The following is a 25,790-nucleotide window of genomic DNA, read 5'->3' on the forward strand; positions in this document are numbered from 1 at the left end:
ACTAACTATGTAACAAGCTGTTGCAGATGTAGCCCCCCCCCCCCCCCCTCTCTCTCTCTCTCTCTCTCTCTCTCTCATGCAGGTCCCCTGAAGCGTGGTTTCCCTGCACTACTATCTGATACAGGTGATATACAGGATGATGGGGATGACCTGGATCCCGAGATTCTACTCAGGCTATTGAACCCCTCATTTTGACTATAAGGGATGTGCTAAAGCTCCCTCTACAGGACACTGCCTCGCAACAGTTGTTTTTATTTGTACAAAACAAGCCTAATGTCGCTTTCCCTGATTCTTCAGAATTAGATGACTTATTCAAACAGGTCTGGAAAAATCCCGACAGAAAATTCCAAGTGTCCAAAAAGTTTTTGTGCACTTTCCCATTTGCGCCTGCAGGTAGAAATTTTTGGGAAGAACCCCTTGGCATGGATGTCTGTCTCTTGCCTGTCTAAAAAGGCGGCGCTGCCTGCCCTGTGCTCCTTTACCATGAAGGATCCCGGTGATTGAAAGATAGTGACTACCCTAAAGTCTATATATATATATACTGCAGCCGGCCTCTCACAAAGACTGGTCATTGCGGGTTGCTGGATGAACCATGCTATTCATTCTTTGGCCATTCAAATTCAGGGGGGCCTCTCGGTGGATATGCCCTTAGTTACTATGGTAACCCTCTTGAAGCACATTCAGGACACTACCATTGTCCTCTGTGATTCGCTCAAGGAGATGGGGAATATTAATGCTCTGACTTCTGTCATGGTAGTGTCGGTGCGTAGGGCCTTGTGGTTGCGTCAGTGGATTGTGGACGCAGAATCCAAATTTAGTGTGGAATCCCTCCCCTTTTCTGGGGAACAGCTTTTTGGGGTCGAATTGGAAACCTGGATTTCCAAAGTTACGGCTGGGAAATCAACGTTTCTCTCCTTTGGGGCCCCACCGGCGAGACGCTCCTATCCGGGGCCGTCTCTCCAGTGCTGTCTCTACAGTGCTTTCGGGCTCTCAGGTTTCGATCTAAGGCCAGAGTTGGCACCAGAGGTAAGTCCAAAAAACCGGCAAGCACCAGTTTTCAGGAACAGTCCACCAGTTCTGCTTCCACAAAGGCCTCAGCATGACAATGCCCACCCACACCGAGGAAATCTCGAGGTGGGAGCGCGACTGCATCACTTCAGGCACGTCTGGGAAGCTTCCTGCCAGGATGCATGGGTCTGAGATCTTGTTTCTCAGGGCTATAGGCTGGAGTTCGACAGTACTCTCCCTCCCATTCCCCCCCCCCCCCCCCCCCAATCCCGCAACAATTTTTCAAATCAAGCTTACCAGCTGTGGAAGATATGCAAGTTATGTTACAACAGGTTATCCGAAAGATGGTCCAGTCCCACGTCATTGTTCTAGTACCACTACCGCAACGCCGAACGGTTCGGTCAGACCCATTCTGAATCTGAAATCCTTGAATCCTTATTTGAGGGTGTTCAAGTTCAAAATGGAATCCCTGCGATCAGTGATTGGAAGAACAGGAATTTATGGTTTCCTTGGATACCAAGGACGCCTATCTCCATATTCCAATTTGGCCGCCTCATCAGGCGTACCTACGGTTTGCCCTGCTGGATGATCACTTCCATTTCCTAGCATTACCCTTCGGCCTGTCTACAGCCCCGAGGGTATTAAACGAAGGTGATAGCGGAGATGATGCTTCAACTCAGGGTCCAGGGGGTTAATGTGGTCCCTTATCTGGACAATCTTTTGATAAAGGCAAGATCCAGGGAGCTTTTGTTGCTCCTTATCGACCGCACCATCCATCTTCTGTCAGACCATGGATGGAGCCTCAACTTACAGAAGTCCTACCTGGAGCCATCTCTGAGGCTTCTGTTCCTGGGGATGTTGCTGGATACTGTGGCCCAGAAGGTGTTTCTACCAGAGGACAAGGCAAAAACACTTCAGGAGATTGTCTGCATGATGCTCCGACCTACTCGAGTGTCCGTACATCTCTGCATAAGATTGTTGGGCAAAATGGTTGCCTCATACAAGCGATCCAGTATGGGAGGTTCCATGCCAGAACATTTCAGTTGGATTTCCTGAGCAAGTGGACCGGCTCACATCTACAGATGCACCGGATGATTCAGCTGTCACCTCAGGCCAGGATTTCCCTCCTGTGGTGGCTACAGTCCTCCAATCTCCTGGAAGGCCGGAGTTTTGGGACTCAGGATTGGACCCTCCTCACGACGGATGCGAGTCTGAGGAGATGATGAGCTGTCACCCAAGGGGCGCAGTTCCAGGGCAGGTGGACAGCCCATGAAAGCCTCCTTCCGATCAACATTCTGTAACTTCGGGGGATCTACAATGCTCTGCTTCAAGGATCATGCAATCCAGGTACAGTCAGACAATGCCACAGCGGTGGCATATATCAATCGACAAGGAGGGACAAAATGCAGAGCCTGCATGCGAGTGGTATCAAAGATACTCCTCTTGGTGGAAAGAAATGCAAGAGCCATGTCAGCAATCTTCATTCCGTGTGTGGACAACTGGGAGGCGTACTTCCTGAGTCGTCACGATCTCCACCCGGGGGAGTGAGGACTACACCACCAGGTGTTCCAGCAGATCAACAACCAGTGGGGTTGCCCACAAATAGACGTGATGGCTTCTCGTCGAAACAAGAAACTTCCCTGGTATTGCTCACGGACCAAGGACCCTCAGGCGAGGGCAGTAGATGCATTGACGCTTTACCGGCTGGTCTACCGGTTTCCTCCGATTCCTTTGCTCCCAAGTGTACTCAAGCAAATCAGAAACCAGGGAGTCCAGGCAATTCTGATTGCCCGGATTGGCCTCAGAGGGCGTGATATGCAGATTTTCTGGACATGTCCGTCCAAAACCCTTGGCCTCTACCACTCAGAAGAGATCTTTTTCAAGGACCGTTCGTCTACCCGGACTTACGGAGACTTTGTGGAGGTTGAGCGGAACATCCTTGCTCGCAAGGGCCTTTCCAAAAAGGTTTTTGCTACCATGATTCAGGCCAGGAAACCTGTGACTTCAAAACACTATCATCCTATCTAGAGGAGATATGTCTCTTGGTGCTAGGAACACACATCTGCCTGCTGAGCTTCACTTGGGACGTTTCTTACGTTTCCTGAAGGCTGGTGTGGATAAGGGCTTACGTCTGGGTTCCATTAAGGTCCAGATTTCAGCCCTCTCCATTTCCTTCCAGAAAAAATTGGCAGTGTTGCCAGAAGTTCAGACCTTCTTGCAAGGGGTACTCCACATCCACCCACAGTTTTTGCCGCCTACGGCACCCTGGGATTTGGATGTTGTGTTAGCATTTCCTCCTGGTTTGAACTTCTGGTGACTGTAGAAGACAAGTACCTCACGTGGAAGGCGGTGGTGATACTGGCTTCTGCTAGGCGTGTCTCAGAATAGAGGGCCTTATGTAAAAGTCCGTACTTGATCTTTTTACGAGGACAGAGCGGAGCTCCCGACTAGACAGCAGTTCCTGACGAAGGTTGTCTCCGCGTTTCACCTGAATCAACCTATTATAATTCCGTCCTGTTCTGACTCTTCTACTCCTCCGGAGGCATTGGATGCTGTGCGTTCCTTGAAGATCTGTCAAGAGCACGGCTCGGGTCAGAAAAACAGAATCCTTTTTTGTGCTCTATGATGTGCAGAAAAAGGGTTGTCCTGCTTCAAAGCAGTCCATTGCTCGTTGGATTAGGCTTACTATCCAACAGGCCTATGTGTTGGCAGCCTTACCTGTTCCTGAGTCTATCAAGGCACACTCTCTACAAGATCATTGGGCTCTTCCTGGGAGGCTGCCCGTGGAGTCTCGGCCTTGCAACTATGCCGAGCTGCTACCTGGTCAGGGAAGAACACTTTTGTGAGTTCTACAGATTGAATACCCTGGCCGAAGATGATACTCAGTTGGGGCAGGCGGTGATGCAGCAGTCTCCATTCTGGAAGCTTTGTGACGTCCCCATCGTACTCGTTTCCGCCAATATCCCTTATGGATGCTAGAGAAAATAGGATTTTAATACCTACCGGTAAATCCTTTTCTCGTAGTCCATAAGGAATATTGTGCACTCGCCTCAGTGCGTGGAATTTTCTGCAGGTTCTTGGTCTATAGTTACCTGTTCAGCGGTTGCTGTTTGTTATTACCAGCCATTGCTGGTTTTTGTATGTTATTGTTGTACTGGTGTCTAAATCTCACCACCTTTTCTATTATGTTCTTTCTCTCATATATGTCCTTTCTCTTTCAGGCACATTTTTACCTATAACTGCCTGTGGGAGGGGGCATAGAGGGGAGGAGCCAGCACACCCAGTTGAAGACATTTAAAGTACACTGGCTCTGTTTGGACCCCGTCTATACCCCATCGTACTAGTTTCCCCCAATATCCCTTATGGATTTCTGCTGAAATTTGGCCTAAAACTACCTCAGATTTTCACACAAGTCCTAAAAATAGAGAACCTTATTAAACAAATGAGACAAAAAAATCATTCCTCCATACAAAACAGCTTTAACTTTATGTTGGTAGGTTTTCTCCCATTAACTGCTAGCTTCAGGTAATTCCACAACATTTCGATTAGATTAAGGTCAGTACTTTGATATGGCCATTACAAAACTTAAAAATGTATCCTCCTTCAACAATTCTTTGGTCGAATGACTTGTGTGCTTTGGGTTGTTGTCTTGCTGCATGACCCACATTCTCTTGAGATGCAGCTCAAGGACAGATGTCCTGACATTTTCCTTTAAAATATTCTGGTATAATTCAGAATTCATTGTCCCATCAATGATGGCAAGCCGTCTTGGGCCAGATGCGGCAAAATAGTCCCAACCATGACACTACATCCGTGTTTCACAGATGGTATAAGGTTTTTATACTGGAATGCAGTGTTCTCCTTTCTCCAAACATAACGCTTCTCATTTAAGTTAATTAGCCTTATTTTGGACTCATCTGTCCACAAAACATTGTTCCAATAACCACGGGTCTTGTCCAGGTGATCATTAGTAAACTGCAGATGGGCAGCAATGTACTTTTTGGAGAACAACGGTTTTCACATTGTTCAGTGTCCTCCTGATGGGTGGACTCATGAACATTACTATTAGCTAATGTCAGAAAGGCTTTTCCGTTGCTTAGAGGTTACCTTGGGTTCCTTTTTGACTTTGCAAACTATTAGACGCCTTGCTCTTGGCGTGATCTTTGTTGGTCGACCACTGCTGGAGAAGGGTAATAATTAGAGATGTGCATTTTTCGGGTTTTGGATTTGGTTCCGCGGCCGTGTTTTGGATTCGGATGTGTTTTGGCAAAACCTCCCTGAAATTTTTTTGTCGGATTCGGGTGTGTTTTGGATTCGGGTGTTTTTTTTCAAAAAACCCTCAAACAGCTTAAATCATAGAATTTGGGAGTAATTTTGATCCTATAGTAGTATTAACCTCAATAACCACAATTTCCACTCCTTTCCAGTCTATTCTGAACACATCACACCTCACAATACTATTTTTAGTCCTAAAATTTACACGAGGTCGCTGGATAACTAAGCAAAGCGACCCAAGAGGTCGGCACAAACACCTGGTCCATCTAGGAGTGGCACTGCAGTGTCAGACAGGATGGCGCTTAAAAAAAATTGGCCCCAAACAGCACATGAGGCAAAGAAAAGAGAAAAAGAGGTGCACTGTGGTCGCTGGACAGCTAAGCTAAGCGACACAAACACCTCAATATCACAGGAATTATTCGTTCTAATCAATGGTATTATTGGTCCAAATCACTGGAAGAAAATGACAAAATCACTGGAATTATTTGTTCTAATCAATGGTATTATTGGTCAAAATCACTGGAATTATTCGTTCTAATCAATGTTATTATTGGTCCAAATCACTGGAAGAAAATGACAAAATCACTGGAATTATTCGTTCTAATCAATGGTATTATTGGTCCAAATCACTGGAAGAAAATGACAAAATCACTGGAATTATTTGTTCTAATCAATGGTATTATTGGTACAAATCACTGCAAGAAAATGGAATAGATGGATACTTGCAGTGACACAGAGCTGCAAGATACAGCAATGGCCTACTATACACAACTATATACTGTTGGGTCACCAAAATGCTGCACTGTAATACTATATATATACTGCTCACAAAAATGCCGCACAGATATGGAATGGATACTTGCAGTGACACAGAGCTGCAAGATACAGCAATGGCCTACTGTACTACTATAATTATTATATAGATGACAGATCTAAAGTTACATTGTGGGGGAATCCAGTATATGTTCTGTCACCAGGTACCAGTGAATGGCCACATCATGTATATACTTATACTGGTGGTCCCCAGTTCCCACAATAAAGCACACTGAGCACAGATTATTTGCAGCACACTGAGCACAGATTATTTGCAGCACACTGAGCACAGATTACGGAGCTTTTCAGGGAGAGAACGCTGCCATGTCTTCTCCGTTCAGTCTCCAATGCACGAGTGAAAATGCCGGCGACGCGCGGCTCCTTATATAGAATACGAATCTCGCGGAATCCGACAGCGGGATGATGACGTTCGGGCGCGTTCTGGTTAACTAAGCAAGGCGGGAAGATTCGAGTCTGCCTTGGAACCGTGTAAAATGGGTGAAGTTCGGGTCCCGAGGAACCGAACCTGCTCATCTCTAGTAATAATGGTGTGAAAATTCCTACGTTTGTAAACAATCTATCTGTTTGGTGGAGTTCAAACTCTTTAGAGATTGTTTTGTAACCTTTTTCATCCTGTTGAGCATCAACAACTGTTCTTCTGAGGTCCAGAGAAATCTCCTTCGTTTGTGGCATGATGCACTTTCTCAAACGTATTGTAAACATCAGACTTTGATAGGTCCTTGTTCTTTTAAAAAGACAGGTTGTCCACTCACACCGGATTGTCATCCGATAGATTGAAAATACTTGACTCTCTTTTTTTATTTTCACCTTCAGGCTATCTGCTAAGCTTAAAGGTTAACATACTTTCTCTGACGTCCTAAGTGGATGCTGGGACTCCGTAAGGACCATGGGGAATAGTTGCTCCGCAGGAGACTGGGCACAACTAAAGAAAGCTTTAGGACTACCTGGTGTGCACTGGCTCCTCCCACTATGACCCTCCTCCAGACCTCAGTTAGAATCTTGTGCCCGGCTGAGCTGGATGCACACTAGGGGCTCTCCTGAGCTCCTAGAAAGAAAGTATATTTTAGTTTTTTTATTTTACAGTGAGATCTGCTGGCAACAGACTCACTGCAGCGAGAGACTAAGGGGAGAAGAAGCGAACCTACCTAACTGGTGGTAGTTTGGGCTTCTTGGGCTACTGGACACCATTAGCTCCAGAGGGATCGACCGCAGGACCCGACCTTGGTGTTCGTTCCCGGAGCCGCGCCGCCGGCCCCCTTACAGAGCCAGAAGCAAGAAGTGTTCCGGAAAATCGGCGGCAGAAGACTTCTGTCTTCAACAAGGTAGCGCACAGCACTGCAGCTGTGCGCCATTGCTCCTCATGCACACCTCACACTCCGGTCACTGATGGGTGCAGGGCACTGGGGGGGGGGGGCGCCCTGAGGGCAATATAAACACCTTGGCTGGCAAATCATCACAATATATAGTCCCAGGGCTATATATGTGATAAATTACCCCTGCCAGAATCCATGAAAAAAGCGGGAGAAAAGTCAGCTAAAAAAGGGGCGGGGCTATCTCCCTCAGCACACTGGCGCCATTTTTTCTTCACAGTGCAGCTGAAAGACAGCTCCCCAGGCTCTCCCCTGTAGTTTTCAGGCTCAAAGGGTTAAAAAGAGAGGGGGGGCACCAAATTTAGGCGCAATATGTGTATACAAGCAGCTATTGGGGGGAAAAGTCACTCAGTTATAGTGTTAATCCCTGCACTATATAATATATATATATATATATATATATATATATATATATATATATATATATATATATATATATATATATATATATTATATTGCTCTGGTGTGTGCTGGCATACTCTCTCTCTGTCTCCCCAAAGGACTTTGTGGGGTCCTGTCCTCAGTCAGAGCATTCCCTGTGTGTGTGTGGTGTCGGTACGGCTGTGTCGACATGTTGGATGAGGAAGGTTTGTGGAGGCGGAGCAGAGGCCGATAAATGGGATGTCGCCCCCCTGTGGGGCCGACACCAGAGTGGATGGATAGGTGGAAGGTATTAACCGACAATGTCAACTCCTTACATAAAAGGCTGGATGACATAACAGCTGTGGGACAGCCGGCTTCTCAGCCCGCACCTGCCCAGGCGTCTCAAAGGTCATCAGGGGCTCAAAAAACGCCGTTACCTCAGATGGCAGACACAGATGTTGACACGGAGTCTGACTCCAGTGTCGACGAGGTTGAGACATATACACAATCCACTAGGAACATCCGTTGCATGATCTCGGCAATGAAAAATGTGTTACACATTTCTGACATTAACCCAAGTACCACATAAAAGGTGTTTTATGTTTGGGGAGAAAAAGCAGCCAGTGTTTTGTTCCCCCATCAGATGAGTAAATGAAGTGTGTAAAGAAGCGTGGGTTCCCCCGATAAGAAACTGGTAATTTCTAAAAAGTTACTGATGGCGTACCCTTTCCGGCCAGAGGATAGGTCACGTTGGGAGATATCCCCTAGGGTGGATAAGGCGCTCACACGTTTGTCAAAAAAGGTGGCGCTGCCGTCTTAGGATACGGCCACTTTGAAGGAGCCTGCTGATAAAAAGCAGGAGGCTATCCTGAAGTCTGTATATAAACACTCAGGTACTATACTGAGACCTGCAATTGCCTCAGCATGAATAGTGCTGCTGCAGCGTGGTCTGATACCCTGTCAGATAATATTAATACCCTAGACAGGGATAATATTTCTCTAACGTCCTAAGTGGATGCTGGGATTCCGTAAGGACCATGGGGGATTAGCGGCTCCGCAGGAGACTGGGCACAACTAAAGAAAGCTTTAGGACTACCTGGTGTGCACTGGCTCCTCCCACTAAGACCCTCCTCCAGACCTCAGTTAGATTTCTGTGCCCGGCTGAGCTGGATGCACACTAGGGGCTCTCCTGAGCACCTAGAAAGAAAGTATATTTAGGTTTTTTATTTTCAGTGAGATCTGCTGGCAACAGACTCACTGCAGCGAAGGGACTAAGGGGAGAAGAAGCGAACCTACCTAACTGGTGGTAGTTTGGGCTTCTTGGGCTACTGGACACCATTAGCTCCAGAGGGATCGACTGCAGGACCCGACCTTGGTGTTCGTTCCCGGAGCCGCGCCGCCGTCCCCCTTACAGAGCCAGAAGCACGAAGAAGGTCCGGAAAATCGGCGGCAGAAGACTTCGGTCTTCACCAAGGTAGCGCACAGCACTGCAGCTGTGCGCCATTGCTCCTCATGTACACCTCACACTTCAGTCACTGATGGGTGCAGGGCGCTGGGGGGGGCGCCCTGAGGACAATAAATAACACCTTGGCTGGCAAAATATACATCATATATAGTCCCAGAGGCTATATAGATGTAAAATTACCCCTGCCAGTATCACAGAAAAAGCGGGAGAAAGTCCGCCGAAAAGGGGGCGGGGCTTCTCCCTCAGCACACTGGCGCCATTTTCTCTTCACAGTGCAGCTGGAAGACAGCTCCCCAGGCTCTCCCCTGTAGTTTTCAGGCTCAAAGGGTTAAAAAGAGAGGGGGGGCACTAAATTTAGGCGCAATATATGTATACAAGCAGCTATTTGGGGAAAAATCACTCAGTTATAGTGTTAATCCCTGCATTATATAGCGCTCTGGTGTGTGCTGGCATACTCTCTCTCGGTCTCCCCAAAGGACTTTGTGGGGTCCTGTCCTCAGTCAGAGCATTCCCTGCGTGTGTGCGGTGTCGGTACGGCTGTGTCGACATGTTGGATGAGGAAGGTTACGTGGAGGCGGAGCAGAGGCCGATAAATGGGATGTCGCCCCCTGTGGGGCCGACACCAGAGTGGATGGATAGGTGGAAGGTATTAACCGACAGTGTCAACTCCTTACATAAAAGGCTGGATGACGTAACAGCTGTGGGACAGCCGGCTTCTCAGCCCGCGTCTGCCCAGGCGTCTCAAAGGCCATCAGGGGCTCAAACAACGCCCGTTACCTCAGATGGCAGACACAGATGTCGACACGGAGTCTGACTCCAGTGTCGACGAGGTTGAGACATATACACAATCCACTAGGAACATCCGTTACATGATCTCGGCAATGAAAAATGTGTTACGCATTTTCTGACATGAACCCAAGTACCACATAAAAGGGGTTTTATTTTTGGGGAGAAAAACAGCCACTGTTTTGTTCCCCCATCAGATGAATGAATGAAGTGTGTAAAGAAGCATGGTTTCTCCGATAAGAAACTGGTTATTTCTAAAAAGTTACTGATGGCGTACCCTTTCCCGCCAGACGATAGGTCACGTTGGGAGATATCCCTTAGGGTGGATAAGGCGCTCACACGTTTGTCAAAAGGTGGCACTGCCATCTTAGGATACGGCCACCTTGAAGGAACCTGCTGATAAAAAGCAGGAGGCGATCCTGAAGTCTGTATTTACACACTCAGGTTATATACTGAAACCTGCAATTGCCTCAGCATAAATATTGCTGCTGCAGCGTGGTCTGACACCCTGTCAGATAATATTAATACGCTAAGACAGGGATAATAATATTTGCTAACATTGAGCATATTTAAGACGTTGTCTTTATATATAAAGGATGCACAGAGGGATATTTGCCGGCTGGCATCCAGAATTAATGCAATGTCCATTCTGCCAGGAGGGTAGTAGAAACCCGGCAGTGGACAGGTGATGCTGCATTTAAAAGGCACATGGAGATTCTGCCTTATAAGGGTGAGGAATTGTTTGGGGATGGTCTCTGGGACCTCGTATCCACAGCAACAGCTGGGAAGAAAAATTTTTACCTCAGGTTTCCTCACAAAAGCCTAAAGAAAGCACCGTATTTTCAGGTACAGTCCTTTCGGCTTCAGAAAAGCAAGCGGGTCAAAGGCGCTTCCTTTCTGCACAGACAAGGGAAGAAGGAAAAAGCTGCACCAGTCAGCCAGTTCCAGGATCAAATATCTTCCCTCGCTTCCTCTGAGTCCACCGCATGACGCTGGGGCTCCACAGGTGGAGACAGGTGCGGTGGGGGCGCGTCTCGGGAACTGCAGGGATCAGTGGGCTTGCCCACAGGTGGATCCCTAGGTTCTGCAAGTAGTATCACAGGGATACAGGCTGGAGTTCGAGACGACTCCCCCTCGCCGTTGCCTCACATCAGCCTTGCCTGCTGCCCTCGGAGAAAGGTAGTACTGGCGGCAATTCACAAGCTGTACTTCCAGCAGGTGAAATCAAGGTACCCCTCTTTCAACAAGGCCGGGGTTACTATTCCAAAATGTTGTGGTACCGAAACCAGACGGTTCGGTGAGACCCATTCTAAAATTGAAATCCTTGAACACTTATATACGAAGGTTCAAGTTCAAAATGGATTCGCTCAGGGCGATTATCGCAAGCCTGGAAAATTTCAGGGTATCACTGGACATCAAGGATACTTACCTGCATGTCCCTATTTACCCTCGTCACCAGGTGTACCTCAAAATTGTGGTACAGGATTGTCATTACCAATTCCAGACGTAGCCGTTGGTCTGTCCCCGGCACCGAGGGTATTTACCAAGGTAATGGCCGAAGTACTTATCCCGTACTTGGACGATCTCCTTATAAAGGCAAGGTCCAGGGAGCAGTTGTTCGTCGGAGTAGCACTATCTCGGGAAGTGCTACAACAGCACAGCTGGATTCTGAATATTCCAAAGTCACAGCTGGTTCCTACGACGCGTCTACTGTTCCTGGGTATGGTTCTGGACACAGAACAGGATAAAAGGTTTTCTCCCGGAGGAGAAGTCCAAGGAGTTGGCGTCTCTAGACGGAGACCTCCTAATACAAATACAGGTATCTGTGCATCTATGCACGCGAGCCTTGGGAAAGATGGTAGCTTCTTACGAAGAATTTCCATTCGCCAAGTCCCATTCTCAGATGCATCGGCGGATAACCCTGTCTCCAAGGGCCAGGGTGTCGCTGTGGTGGTGACTGCACATCTTCTAGGGGGCCGCAGATTCGGCATACAGGACTGGGTCCTGGTGACCACGGATGCCAGCCTTCAAGGCTGGGGGGCAGTCACACAGGGAAGAAACTTCCAAGGCCTATGGAAAAGTCAGGAGACTTCCCTACACATGAATGTTCTGGAACTTTGGGCCATTTACAATGCCCTAAGTCAGGCTAGACCCCTGCTTCAACACCGGCTGGTGCTGATCCAGTCAGACAACATCACGGCGGTCGCTCATGTAAACCGACAGGGCGGCACAAGAAGCAGGATGGCGATGGCAGAAGCCACAAGGATTCTCCGATGGGCGGAAAATCATGTGTTAGCACTGTCAGCAGTGTTCATTCCCGGAGTGGACAACTGAGAAGCAGACTTTCTCAGCAGACACGACCTCCACCCGAGAGAGTGGGGACTTCATCCAGAAGTCTTCCAAATGATTGTACACCGTGGGGAAAGGCCACAGGTGGACAGGATGGCGTCCCGCCTCAACAAAAAGCTACAAAGATATTGCGCCAGGTCAAGGGACCCTCAGGCGATAGCTGTGGACGCTCTGGTAACACAGTGGGTGTACCAGTCGGTGTATGTGTTCCCTTCTCTGCCTCTTATACCCAGGGTAATGAGAATAATCAGAAGGAGAGGAGTAAGAACTATACTCATTGTTCCGGGTGGCCAAGAAGAACTTGGTACCCAGAACTCCAAGAAATGATCTCAGAGGACCCATGGCCTCTGCCGCTCAGACAGGACCTGCTGCAGCAGGGGGCCTGTCTGTTCCAAGACGTACCGCGGCTGCGTTTGACGACATGGCGGTTGAACGCCGGATCCTGAAGGAAAAGGGCATTCCGGAGGAAGTTATCCCTACGCTATTTAAAGCTAGGAAAGAAGTGAACGCAAACCATTATTACCGCATATGGCGGAAATATGTTGCGTGCTGTGAGGCCAGTAAGTCCCCAAAGGAGGAATTTCAGCTAGGTCGCTTTCTGCACTTCCTACAAGTCAGAGGTGACTATGGGCCTAAAATTGGGTTCCATTAAGGTCCAGATTTCGGCTCTATCGATTTTCTTCCAAAATAGAACTGGCTTCACTGCCGAAAGTTCAGACTTTTGTTATGGGAGTACTGCATAGTCAACCCCCGTTTGTGCCTCCAGTGGCACCGTGGGATCTCAACGTAGTGTTGGATTTCCTGAAGTCGCATTGGGTTGAGCCACTTAAATCCGTGGAGCTACAATACCTCACGTGGAAAGTGGTCATGCTGTGGGCCGTGGCGTCGGCCAGGCGTGTATCAGAATTGGCGGTTTTGTCATACAAATGCCCTTATCTGTATTTTATATGGATAAGGCGGAATTGAGGACTCGTTCCCAATTCCTTCCTAAGGTGGTATCAGTTTTTCATGTGAACCAACCTATTGTGGTGCCTGCGGCTACTTGGGACTTGGAGGATTCCAAGTTTTCTGGACGTAGTCAGGGCCCTGAAAAGTATATGTTTCCAGGACGGCTGGAGTCAGGAAAACTGACTCGCTATTTATCCTGTATGCACCCAACAAGCTGGGTGCTCCTGCTTCTAAGCAGACTATTGCTCGCTGGATCTGTAGCACGATTCAACTTTCACATTCTGCGGCTGGAATGCCGCACCCTAAATCTGTGAAAGCCCATTCCACGAGGAAAGTGGGCTCTTCTTGGGCGGCTGCCCGAGGGGTCTCTGCTTTACAAATTTGCCGAGCTGTTATTTGGTCGGGTTAAAACACTCTTGCAAGAGTCTACAAGTTTGATACCCTGGCTGAGAAGGACCTAGAGTTTGCTCATTCGGTGCTGCAGAGTCATCCGCACTCTCCCGCCCGTTTGGGAGCTTTGGTATAATCCCCATGGTCCTTACGGAGTCCCAGCATCCACTTAGGACGTTAGAGAAAATAAGATTTTACTCACCGGTAAATCTATTTCTCGTAGTCCGTAGTGTATGCTGGGCGCCCATCCCAAGTGCGGATTGTCTGCAATACTTGTATATAGTTATTGCCTAACTAAAGGGTTATTGTTGAGCCATCTGTTGAGAGGCTCAGTTGTTATCATACTGTTAACTGGGTATAGTATCACGAGTTATACGGTGTGGCTGGTATGAGTCTTACCCGGGATTCAAAATCCTTCCTTATTGTGTCAGCTCTTCCGGGCACAGTATCCTAACTGAGGTCTGGAGGAGGGTCTTAGTGGGAGGAGCCAGTGCACACCAGGTAGTCCTAAAGCTTTCTTTAGTTGTGCCCAGTCTCCTGTGGAGCCGCTAATCCCCCATGGTCCTTACGGAGTCCCAGCATCCACTACGGACTACGAGAAATAGATTTACCGGTGAGTAAAATCTTATTTTTGCTAACATAGAGCATTTTAAAGACGTTGTCTTATATATGAGGGATGCACAGAGGGATATTTGCCGGCTGGCATCCAGAATTAATGCAATGTCCATTCTGCCAGGAGGGTATTAGAGACCCGGCAGTGGACAGGTGATGCTGACTTTAAAAGGCACATGGAGATTCTGCCTTATAAGGGTGAGGAATTGTTTGGGGATGGTCTCTGGGACCTCGTATCCACAGCAACAGCTGGGAAGAAAAAAAATTTACCTCAGGTTTTCTCACAGCCTAAGAAAGCACCGTATTTTCATGTACAGTCCTTTCGGCTTCAGAAAAGCAAGCGGGTCAAAGGCGCTTCCTTTCTGCACAGAGACAAGGGAAGAAGGAAAAAGCTGCACCAGACAGCCAGTTCCCAGGATCAAAAATCTTCCCCCGCTTTCTCTGAGTCCACCGCATGACGCTGGGGCTCCACAGGTGGAGACAGGTGCGGTGAGGGCGCTTCTCGGGAACTTCAGGGACCAGTGGGCTTGCCCACAGGGTGGATCCCTAGGTTCTGCAAATAGTATCACAGGGATACAAGCTGGAGTTCGAGGCGACTTCCCCTCGCCGTTACCTCACATCAGCCGTGCCTGATGCCCTCGGAGAAAGGGAGGTAGTACTGGCGGCAATTCACAAGCTGTACTTCCAGCAGGTGAAATCAAGGTACCCCTCTTTCAACAAGGCCGGGGTTACTATTCCAAAATGTTTGTGGTACCGAAACCAGACGGTTCGGTGAGACCCATTCTAAGATTGAAATCCTTGAACACTTATATACGAAGGTTCAAGTTCAAAATGGAATCGCTCTGGGCGATTATTGCAAGCCTGGAGAATTTCATGGTATCACTGGACATCAAGGATGCTTACCTGCATGTCCCTATTTACCCTCCTCACAAGGATTGTCATTACCAATTCCAGACGTTGCCGTTGGTCTGTCCCCGGCACCGAGGGTATTTACCAAGGTAATGGCCGAAATAATTATCCCGTACTTGGACGATCTCCTTATAAAGGCGAGGTCCAGGGAGCAGTTGTTCGTCGGAGTAGCACTATCTCGGGAAGTGCTACAACAGCACGGCTGGATTCTGAATATTCTGAATATTCCAAAGTCGCAGCTGGTTCCTACGACGCGTCTACTGTTCCTGGGGATGGTTCTGGACACAGAACAAGAAAAAAAGGGTTTCTCCCGGAGGAGAAGTCCAAGGAATTGTCGTCTCTAGACAGAGACCTCCTAATACAAATACAGGTGTCGGTGCATCAATGCACGCGAGCCCTGGGAAAGATGGTAGCTTCTTACGAAGAAATTCCATTTGCCAGGTCCTCTGTTGGACAAGTGGTCCGGGTCGCATCTTCAGATGCATCGGCGGATAACCCTGACTCCAAGGGCCAGGGTGTCGCTGTTGTGGTGGCTGCAGAGTGCTCATCTTCTAGAGGGCCGCAGATTCGGCATACAGGACTGGGTCCTGGTGACCACAGATGCCAGCCTTCGAGGCTGGGGGGCAGTCACACAGGGAAGAAACTTCCAAGGACTATGGACAAGTCAGGAGACTTCCCTACACAAAAATATTCTGGAACTAAGGGCCATTTACAATGCCCTAAGTCAGGCTAGACCCTGCTTCAAGGGCCGGTGCTGATCCAGTCAGACAACATCACAGCGGTCGCCCATGTAAACCGTCAGGGCGGCACGAGAAGCAGGATGGCAATGGCAGAAGCCAAAAGGATTCTTCGATGGGCGGAGAATCACGTGCTAGCACTGTCAGCAGTGTTCATTCCGGGAGTGGACAACTGGAAAGCAGACTTCCTCAGCAGGCACGACCTTCACCCGGGAGAGTGGGGACTTCATCCAGAAGTCTTCAAGCTGATTGTAAATCGTTTGGAAAGGCCACAGGTGGACATGATGGCGTCCCGCCTCAACAAAAAGCTATAAAGATGTTGCGCCAGGTCAAGGGACCCTCAGGTGATGGCTGTGGACGCTCTAGTGACACCGTGGGTGTACCAGTCGGTTTATGTGTTCCCTCCTCTTCCTCTCATACCCAAGGTACTGAGGATAATAAGAAAAAGAGGAGTAAGAACTATACTCATTGTTCCGGACTGGCCAAGAAGAACTTGGTACCCGGAACTTCAAGAAATGATCTCAGAGGACCCATGGCCTCTGCCGCTCCGACAGGACCTGCTACAGCAGGGGCCCTGTCTGTTCCAAGACTTACCGCGGCTGCGTTTGACGGCATGGCGGTTGAACGCCGGATCCTAATGGAGAAGGGCATTCCAGATGAAGTCATTCCTTCGCTGATAAAAGCTAGGAAGGATGTGACAGCAAAACATTATCACCGCATATGGCGAAAATATGTTGCTTGGTGTGAGGCCAGGAAGGCCCCAACATAGGAATTTCAGCTGGGTCGATTTCCGGGAGAGTGGGGACTTCATCCAGAAGTCTTCCAAATGATTGTACACCGTTGGGAAAGGCCACAGGTGGACATGATGGCGTCCCGCTTCAACAAAAAGCTAAAAAGATATTGCGCCAGGTCAAGGGACCCTCAGGCGATAGCTGTGGACGCTCTGGTAACACCGTGGGTGTACCAGTCGGTGTATGTGTTCCCTTCTCTGCCTCTCATACCCAGGGTAATGAGAATAATAAGAAGGAGAGGAGTAAGAACTATACTCATTGTTCCGGATTGGCCAAGAAGAGCTTGGTACCCAGAACTCCAAGAAATTATCTCAGAGGACCCATGGCCTCTGCCGCTCAGACAGGACCTGCTGCAGCAGGGGGCCTGTCTGTTCCAAGACGTACCGCGGCTGCGTTTGACGGCATGGCGGTTGAACACCGGATCCTGAAGAAAAGGGCATTCCGGAGGAGGTTATTCATACGCTAATTAAAGCTAGGAAAGAAGTGAACGCAAACCATTATCACCGCATATGGCGGAAATATGTTGCGTGCTGTGAGGCCAGGAAGGCCCCAACGGAGGAATTTCAGCTAGGTCGATTTCTGCACTTCCTACAGTCAGGGTTGACTATGGGCCTAAAATTGGGTTCCATTAAGGTCTAGATTTCGGCTCTATCGATTTTCTTAAAAAATAGAACTGACTTCACTGCCTGAAGTTCAGACTTTTGTTAAGGGAGTGCTGCATAGTCAGCCCCCGTTGCTGCCTCCAGTGGCACCGTGGGATCTCAACGTGGTGTTGGATTTCCTGAAGTCGCATTGGGTTGAGCCACTTAAATCCGTGGAGCTAAAATACCTCACGTGGAAAGTGGTCATGCTGTTGGCCTTGGCGTCGGCCAGGCGTGTATCAGAATTAGCGGCTTTATCATGCAAAAGCCCTTATCTAATTTTTTTATATGGATAGGGCGGAATTGAGGACTCGATCCCAAGTCCTTCCTAAGGTGGTATCAGTGTTCATGTGAACCAACCTATTGTGGTGCTCGCTGGATCTGTAGCACGATTCATCTTGCACATTCTGCGGCTGGACTGCCGCACCCTAAATCTGTAAAAGCCCACTCCACGAGGGAAGTGGGCTCTTCTTGGGCGGCTGCCTGAGGGGTCTCGGCTTTACAAAATTGCCGAGCTGTTACTTGGTCGGGTTCAAACACTTTTGCAAGAGTCTACAAGTTTGATACCCTGGCTGAGGAGGACCTAGAGTTTGCTCATTCGGTGCTGCAGAGTCATCCGCGCACTCCCGCCCGTTTGGGAGCTTTGGTATAATCCCCATGGTCCTTACGGAGTCCCAGCATCCACTTAGGACGTCAGAGAAGATAAGATTTTACTCACCGGTAAATCTATTTCTCGTAGTCCGTAGTGGATGCTGGGCGCCCATCCCAAGTGCGGATTGTCTGCAATACTTGTATATAGTTATTGCCTAGCTAAAGGGTTATTGTTGAGCCATCTGTTGAGAGGCTCAGTTATATTTCATACTGTTAACTGGGTATAGTATCACGAGTTATACGGTATGATTGGTGTGGCTGGTATGAGTCTTACCCGGGATTCAAAATCCTTCCTTATTTTGTCAGCTCTTCCGGGCACAGTATCCTAACTAAGGTCTGGAGGAGGGTCATAGTGGGAGGAGCCAGTGCACACCAGGTAGTCCTAAAGCTTTCTTTAGTTGTGCCCAGTCTCCTGCTGAGCAGCTATTCCCCATGGTCCTTACGGAGTCCCAGCATCCACTACGGACTACGAGAAATAGATTTAGCGGTGAGTAAAATCTTATTTTTGACACTCACTGATATGTGATATTGGATCATTTTCCTAATTAAAAAAATGAGCATGCCTATCTTTTTGTCTCATTTGTGTGAATTGGTTCTCTTTATCTACTTTTAGGGATTGTGTGAAAATCTGAGGTAGTTTTAGGCCAAATTTCTTTGTATGTGGCATTTCAAGTTTATTAACACTTACTGTGCACACACTGATTTTCAATAGGATTTGTTAAAGCCTTTTTATTTTCTGAAATGTTTCTTCACTAGTGCTCCTCCTGTGATGACCTACGTCCAGTTGGAAAATCTTATTAATAAATGGAGTTTAGAGCTTGAGGATCAAGAAAAGCATTTTTTACAGCAAGCCACACAAGTCAATGCTTGGGACAGGACACTGATCCACAACGGGGAAAGGGTGAGAGCTGGGCATAAGATCTGTCCTGTTTTTGGTATTTGTTACTAATGGAAGTGGCAGTCTATCTAATATGACTACTTTATGTTGCCAGATTACTTCATTACATCGTGAGATGGAGAAAGTTAAATTGGATCAGAAGAGGTAAGTTTAAAACCATTACTACTACTTATACTTTACCATAGGAAAATTGCTCATCTCAAATGTAACTAGCGTCTCTCTACTGGTCTAATCAAAACTTTTCTTACTCCATAAACCACTGTCTAGTCCTCCGTGTGGTTTTATATTTTATAAAATGCAGTTGCATATACTTGTTTATACCTATGATAAAAAATTATTTTGCATTCCTAAACCAGTATACAGAATATAAACTTATATCAAACCGTTTAGATTTGTTTCTGCTATGTTTACAGTATTCTTCAGTATTTTAAAAGTTCTTAAAAGAGAGTAATGCATTACTGTGGATGAGAACAGACACAACAGTCGTAGTAAATATAATTATATTTATATTGGCTGCAACATAAACTATGCTTTATCCACAAGATGTATTTGTCTACATGTTTTAGCATTTATGTTAATTTGACATACAGTACATCCAATTGAAGACATTGGAACCATGGAGTATAGAGATGCAGACAAGAACTTGTAAAAAATAAATAACAGAAACACCTCCCTGTAGTCTGCACCCCTCCCCCCATCTGTATCCTCCAGCCTGTAGTACATTCGTTTTTTTTCCCGCTTACGTCCTAGAGAATGCTGGGGTCCATATTAGCACCATGGGTTATAGACGGGTCCACCAGGAGCCATGGGCACTTTCAGACTTTAATAGTGTGGGCTGGCTCCTCCCGCTATGCCCCTCCTACCAGTCTCAGTTTAGAAAATGTGCCCGAAGAAGCCAGTCACAGCTAGGGAAACTCCTAGAGCTGCTTTTGGTTTTATTTATTTTTTTAAGACTATTTAGGCACAGGGAGGCTGCTGGCAACAGCCTCCCTGCTTCGTGGGACTTAGGGGGGGGGAGTAGTGTCCAACCCTCTGAGGTTAATGGCCACTATCTCCGCTGACAGTACACTGGGCTCCTGATGGTGATGATCGTTAGCCGACCGCTCACTCCCACAGCATGCCGCCGCCACCCCCTAACAGAGCCAGAAGATCGCAGTGGTGAGTGTGTCTCCGGCGACCCGACAGGCGGGGATCCGGTGTGTTTGGTGGCTACAGGGTTAGGAGTGCAGTACTGACACTGTGCTCTGGAAGACTCAGCGGTGCAGATGCGGTGCTGTGTGGGCGCCCTGGGCCAGCGCGATACCCTTTCAGCTGGTCACTCCGGCTATCAGGGGCTCCAGTTACACTGCTAACACTATTACCTCAGGCCAGTATAATTATTTGAAATGTGCGGGATTACACGCCATGTTCAGGGGGTGGAGCTTCTCCTTATAGCGGACCCAGCAGCTCACCTTGCGCCATTTTCTCCCTGCAGATCCACACGCTGAGACGCTGACAGGGAGCACTGACCCTTCACGACTCCAGATATCTTGTGTGGTACCAGGGGGTGGTAGAAAAGGGGGGAGGCTGTATATTAACGGTCTAATTTTATTAAGGGTACACAGCGCTAGGCAGTTATTCTATAACGGTCTACTGGGGTGCTGTGTGTGCTGGCTCCAAGCTCTGTTTCCCTGAAGGTATTTGGGGGGGATACCGTGTCTGACAATTCCCTGTGTGTGTGTGTGTGTGTATGCTAATTTCTCTGGCTGGGTCCACAGGATTATCCACAGGATAACATTGGGATATTGTCGAGCGACAGCGAAAATGGCACCAACACGGTCACGTGCTTTATGGCCTCCCAGGATGCATTGGGGCCTCCACTATATAGTCCTGCCCACTGACTCAGTCAGATCAGTTTTTTGCTTGGTGCGGCAGGAAGCCACATGGTCACAGGTCCAATGTGAGAGCAGCCTCAAGCTTTTATTACTTTCTTTTTATAGACTTACTATAATGTTTTTTAGAGCGACTTCTCTTAACAGCGTCTTAAACGCATATTAGAAAGAGCCGCTCCAACAACTCCCCACCGGATCGCAACAACGCTTACCTTCGGGTATCAGCGCTGTCTCGACGGGCGTCTGTGTTGGATGTTCTAGCAGGTCCAGCAGACGTAACCAGGCTGTGGCCGGAGCATGGGGAGACGTTGAGTCCATGGACTTCCTCTTACTAGAGGGGTCAGGACACAGCTACACTGATTTGGTGGAGACTACAAACAGTGTGTTGATGCGCCGAACATCCCGGTGTGACAGCGCTATGCTCTGGGGATCATAGGCGCCAGGACTAGGTGAGGACGCGATCCTGGGAGTTTAAAGTCAACAGCGGGTTTCAGACGCTCTCCTGGCCGTCCCTCCTCCGAGTTCATGGCCAGTTCCCGCGTGTCTCTCGTTTCATGAACTGAATAACCTCACTTCCGGCTCAGACGCTACCACGAGGGTACTCGGTCGCAGCTTAGACGCTGCGGTTGTGTACACTGGATATAAACCCAGGCTTTTAGCGTCTGCATACATGTGGAAGTCGCTCAGCGTCCGTGTCCGTTGGGGAGCGTCAGTGTCCGTTATCAGTTACCAAGAGCGGCAGTGTACACCAGTAGCGTCTGAATCCACTCAGCGTCTTACGAGCGTATTTGCTTGGATATGGAAGTGTGGTGAGTCTCCCTGTATCCCACTCTCTGGAGGCAGGGTATACAGTACTAAAAATTCTCTCTACTTCTTAGTATGCATTGTTAATTTTTTAGTACCTATTGCATATGAGACCTGTATATTACTGTGTTTTCAGCATGTTATGTTGAAATTAGAACCAGTTAAAACAGAAGTACAATATTCCTACTTATGTTTGTTATTATGGAAGTTGTATTCTCATATGACAATGTCTAATGCTTTAACATGTGACTGACTGCTAGTATGTGTGCTGACTTTTCTGTGTAATGTCAGTCCTGTTCTGACCCTCAAATCAGGTGCACTGTGGTCAGATTGATCTCACCTCTATATACTGACATATAGGGTGTTTTTCAGTCACAAAGTGTGTAGTCGATAACAGGTTAATACCATGTCTATGAGTGGCAATAGTGATGAGGAGAATTTACCAAGCACTCCTATAACCCTAACATGCTTATCTTGTAAGTCAGGGGTAATTGATATGAATCATTTGGTCACTTATGAGGGTTTGTGTGCAAACTGTTTCGCTTTTCAGCGATGAAAAAAACAGGAGTTAGTTCAACCTCCAGGAGAGCCACAATGGAATATGTTCGCAAAGACTGTCTTCAATAGCGGACAGGTTAGCTCCGGTAGCACCACCTCAAGGGTTCGGTTACACTATGAACCCATACATGCAGCTCCCTTCCTATGGTTTGGTTCCAGTAGTTCTACAAGCAACCAAGGGGCAGGTAAGACTAAGACAGATACGTCTGTATGGCAGACTACACAAGATGATACATCGGATGATGATGCGGAAACAATAGATTCAACTCCGTATGATGATCAGTCGCAGAGCTTTAGTTCAGAAGATGTAGCTGAACTTATTAATGCCGTGAAGGCTTTGCTTTCTTTGGAAGAGCCAGCCAAGACGGCGTTAAAAGCAAAAGCGCCTGTATTTAAACGAACAAAATCAGTGAAAGCTGAATTTCCTGCGTCAGATGAGTTGCTGGAAATGATAGATGAGTCTTGGGCAGCGCCCAGTAAAAAGCATACAATTTCTAAGAGATGGGTTTCTTATTATCCATTTCCTGCTGTGGATTGTTCGAAGAGAGAAGTTCCTCCAAAAGTAGATGCGCATGTTCTGCGACTCGTGCATAAATCTGCTTTACCACTGTCCTCTACCTCATTGAATGATGTCACAGACAGAAGGGTAGAGAGCCTATTGAATAGTGTTTTTTCTCTTGTAGGAGCAGTGGTAAGACCTGCTATGGCTTCGGCCTGGGTAGCAAAGGCAATGGGCGAATGGATAGAGGAACTAGAGAATGACATCCCCTCTCCTACTAGGGAGCAAGAGGATCGTTTTTGCCGTTTAAGACAATCTGCCCAGTATTTAGAAGAAGCAGCAATGGATGTAGGCACTGTTGCTTCTAAAGCTTCAGCCTTGACCGTAGTCGCTCGCAGAGCAGTTTGGCTATGGGCCTGGAAGGCAGAATCCAAGAAGGAATTGGAAGCATTGCCTTTTGTGGGTAATATATTATTTGGGAAACCTTTATCGGATATCCTAGAATCAGGGCTGAATCGAAAAAGATCAGATTTCCGGCTGCTTATAACCCTAAGTCCAAGGGTTTAAAATTTCGCTCTTTTCGTTGGCAAAGCGAAAGCTAAGGAGGAGCCTAAGCAACCCCAGTTTAAATCCAGGGGTAGGAAGCAGTGGGCTGGCAAGAAGCCAGCTTCCAAACCTGAACAGAAACCCTCAGCCTGAAGAGACGGGCCTCCGCCTGGAGTATTCCAGGGTTAGGGGCCGACTCCTTCAAATTGCACACATATGGCAACAGTCAACAACAGATGCCTGGGTGCAGAAGGTAGTATCTCAGGGGTATGGGTTCCCATTCAGGAGGCAGCTTCCTTAAAGATTTTTTTGCACCAGCCCGTCTCGTATAGAGTCGAAGGCCAATGCCCTGCAAGAAGCAGTCCAAAAATTACTGCAGTCAGGTGTGATTGTCCCAGTACCTCCATCACAAAAGGGACAGGGGGTATTACTCCAATCTATTTCTAATCCAGAAACCAAATGGGTCATATCGACCAATTATAAATCTAAAAATGTTGAACAACTACATATGGATCCTGAAGTTCCACATGGAGACGTTGCGCTCCATAATGTTGGCTATGGAACCGGGAGATTACATGGTATCTCTGGATGTACGGGATGCTTACCTACATGTGCCTATAGCACTATCACATCAGTGTTACCTCAGGTTTTCCATCCTCCAGGAACATTTCCAGTTCCAAGCTCTGCCTTTCAGGCTAGCTACAGCACCTAGGGTGTTTACCAAGATCATGGTGGTGATGGCAGCTTGTCTGCGCAAACAAGGGATAAGAATATTTCCATACCTCGACGACCTGTTAATCTTAGCACAGTCGCAAGATTTACTGTTGAGCCATCTCCAACAGACTATAGTTTGTTTACAGAGACACGAGTGGCTCATAAATTGGGAGAAGTCGTCCCTGAATCCGTCACAGCGGATGGTTCATTTGGGGGCCATATTGGATTCAGACCTACAGAAAGTTCTCTTACCAGAGAAAAAGATAGGAAGAAACATTTGTGATGATCCGCGACAAGATACCCCCTTGTTTGTGCATGGGTAACATAGTTACACACAAAATGACCACACAAGGGGGGTCAATTCAAAAAAAGACCAAATACCTATAATTATTCAGGTCGAATCACCTATAATATAGGGTTGGTGTTGCTCCCCAGAGTCAGAAAACCAAATATTCTAGAGAGAGAAAAGAAGACTCTATCTTGGGGGCACTCTTTGAAATATGACAAGGGCCAGATATACCCTCAAGTATCATTAAAATGTAACTTTTAATAGTATTTTTAAAAGAGAAATTTTTAACATATACACACACAAGTTTATTCACTAAAATAAAACCCTAGAACAATGGGAACAGGATGGTCAATTTCAAAAGGTTTTTGAACAAAACAAGAGAGATCTAGACAATTATGAAAAAACAATAATTGAACGCAAAAAGAATAAATTTTTGAGGGATAAGAAGGATTTTGCAAGTGGTCAAGTATTCAAATGGAGGAATATACAGAAAAGAGTGTACAATAAGGATACTCGTGCAAACTATAACTATACATCATCTGAGGCTGAATCCTCTGGAGAAGAGTCAAATGAGACACAGTTCTTCAACAATAGAAAAAGTACAAAAGAGTCAGAGGGTTTTTTAGACAAGAATCGTGGTGCCAAGGGAGGGCACCAGGACACAAAAGGAAGACGAGGAGGTCAACAAAGAAGAGGAAGGGCAAGATGGGGCTCCCCATCCCCAAACAGATATCCGATTCGTGCCAGGAAAGAGAAGTAGTGGATACTCTGCAAATTGTCAATTTATCTGTTCGGATACTGACCGAGACGGAAATTGGAGTACTTAGCAGGGGCCTATCCTTCTCACCAAGCACTAAAATGGATCGGTTTCTACTAGAAAAGGATTTAAAGCTCTTTGAGCGCAAATTACTCCTAAAAAAAATTTTTTGCTACAAAAAAGACTGATCCCCCTATGACTAATGATGATGAGACTGCACAGCAGGAGTGTGTCGCATTAGCTGCACTGGAAGATCTTTACGAAGAATCTGAGGGTGGTGAACGAACAGGGATAAATAGGGACAAAGTAACTTATAAGAAAAAGTCCACATTTTTTCCGCCTGAGACAATATGTCCTGAGGTAAAGGTTTTTACTAGCCTTGTCTCAAAAGAGTTTGACCAGTTATATCAAAACCGGTCCCTCCATAAAATGAATAATAATCTTAGTTGGGACGAGAGGGAGGCTCTAAAAAACATCAAAAGCTGGAATGATGTAGTGATAAAACCCTCGGACAAGGGCGGCAATGTAGTAATCTGGCCGAAGGAACAGTACATGAAGGAAGCATACAAACAACTTAACAACAAAGAATGCTATAAACTCATGTTGCTCAATCCCTCGCAATACATCAAATCCAAACTTAAATCTCTCTTGGATGAGGCTTTTGACAACAGAGTTATAACAAAGCAAGAATATGAATATCTATGGACCGAAAATCCCAAAATACC

The 25,790-nt window shown here is 47.2% G+C and overlaps 1 protein-coding gene across 2 annotated transcripts in view; it reads left to right on the forward strand.

The window, feature by feature from the left end:
* Positions 1–25,790, forward strand: part of NUP62CL (nucleoporin 62 C-terminal like) — a 362,287-nt gene that overhangs the window by 251,209 nt on the left and 85,288 nt on the right. For both annotated transcript variants that reach the window (XM_063936986.1, XM_063936987.1), the window contains exons 7-8: positions 18,886–19,030; positions 19,122–19,171. In XM_063936986.1, coding sequence (XP_063793056.1) covers positions 18,886–19,030; positions 19,122–19,171 — 195 coding nt within the window. The remainder of the gene's footprint in view (positions 1–18,885; positions 19,031–19,121; positions 19,172–25,790) is intronic.

Source organism: Pseudophryne corroboree, chromosome 8, assembly GCF_028390025.1.
Source record: "Pseudophryne corroboree isolate aPseCor3 chromosome 8, aPseCor3.hap2, whole genome shotgun sequence".
NCBI classification, from domain to species: domain Eukaryota; kingdom Metazoa; phylum Chordata; class Amphibia; order Anura; family Myobatrachidae; genus Pseudophryne; species Pseudophryne corroboree.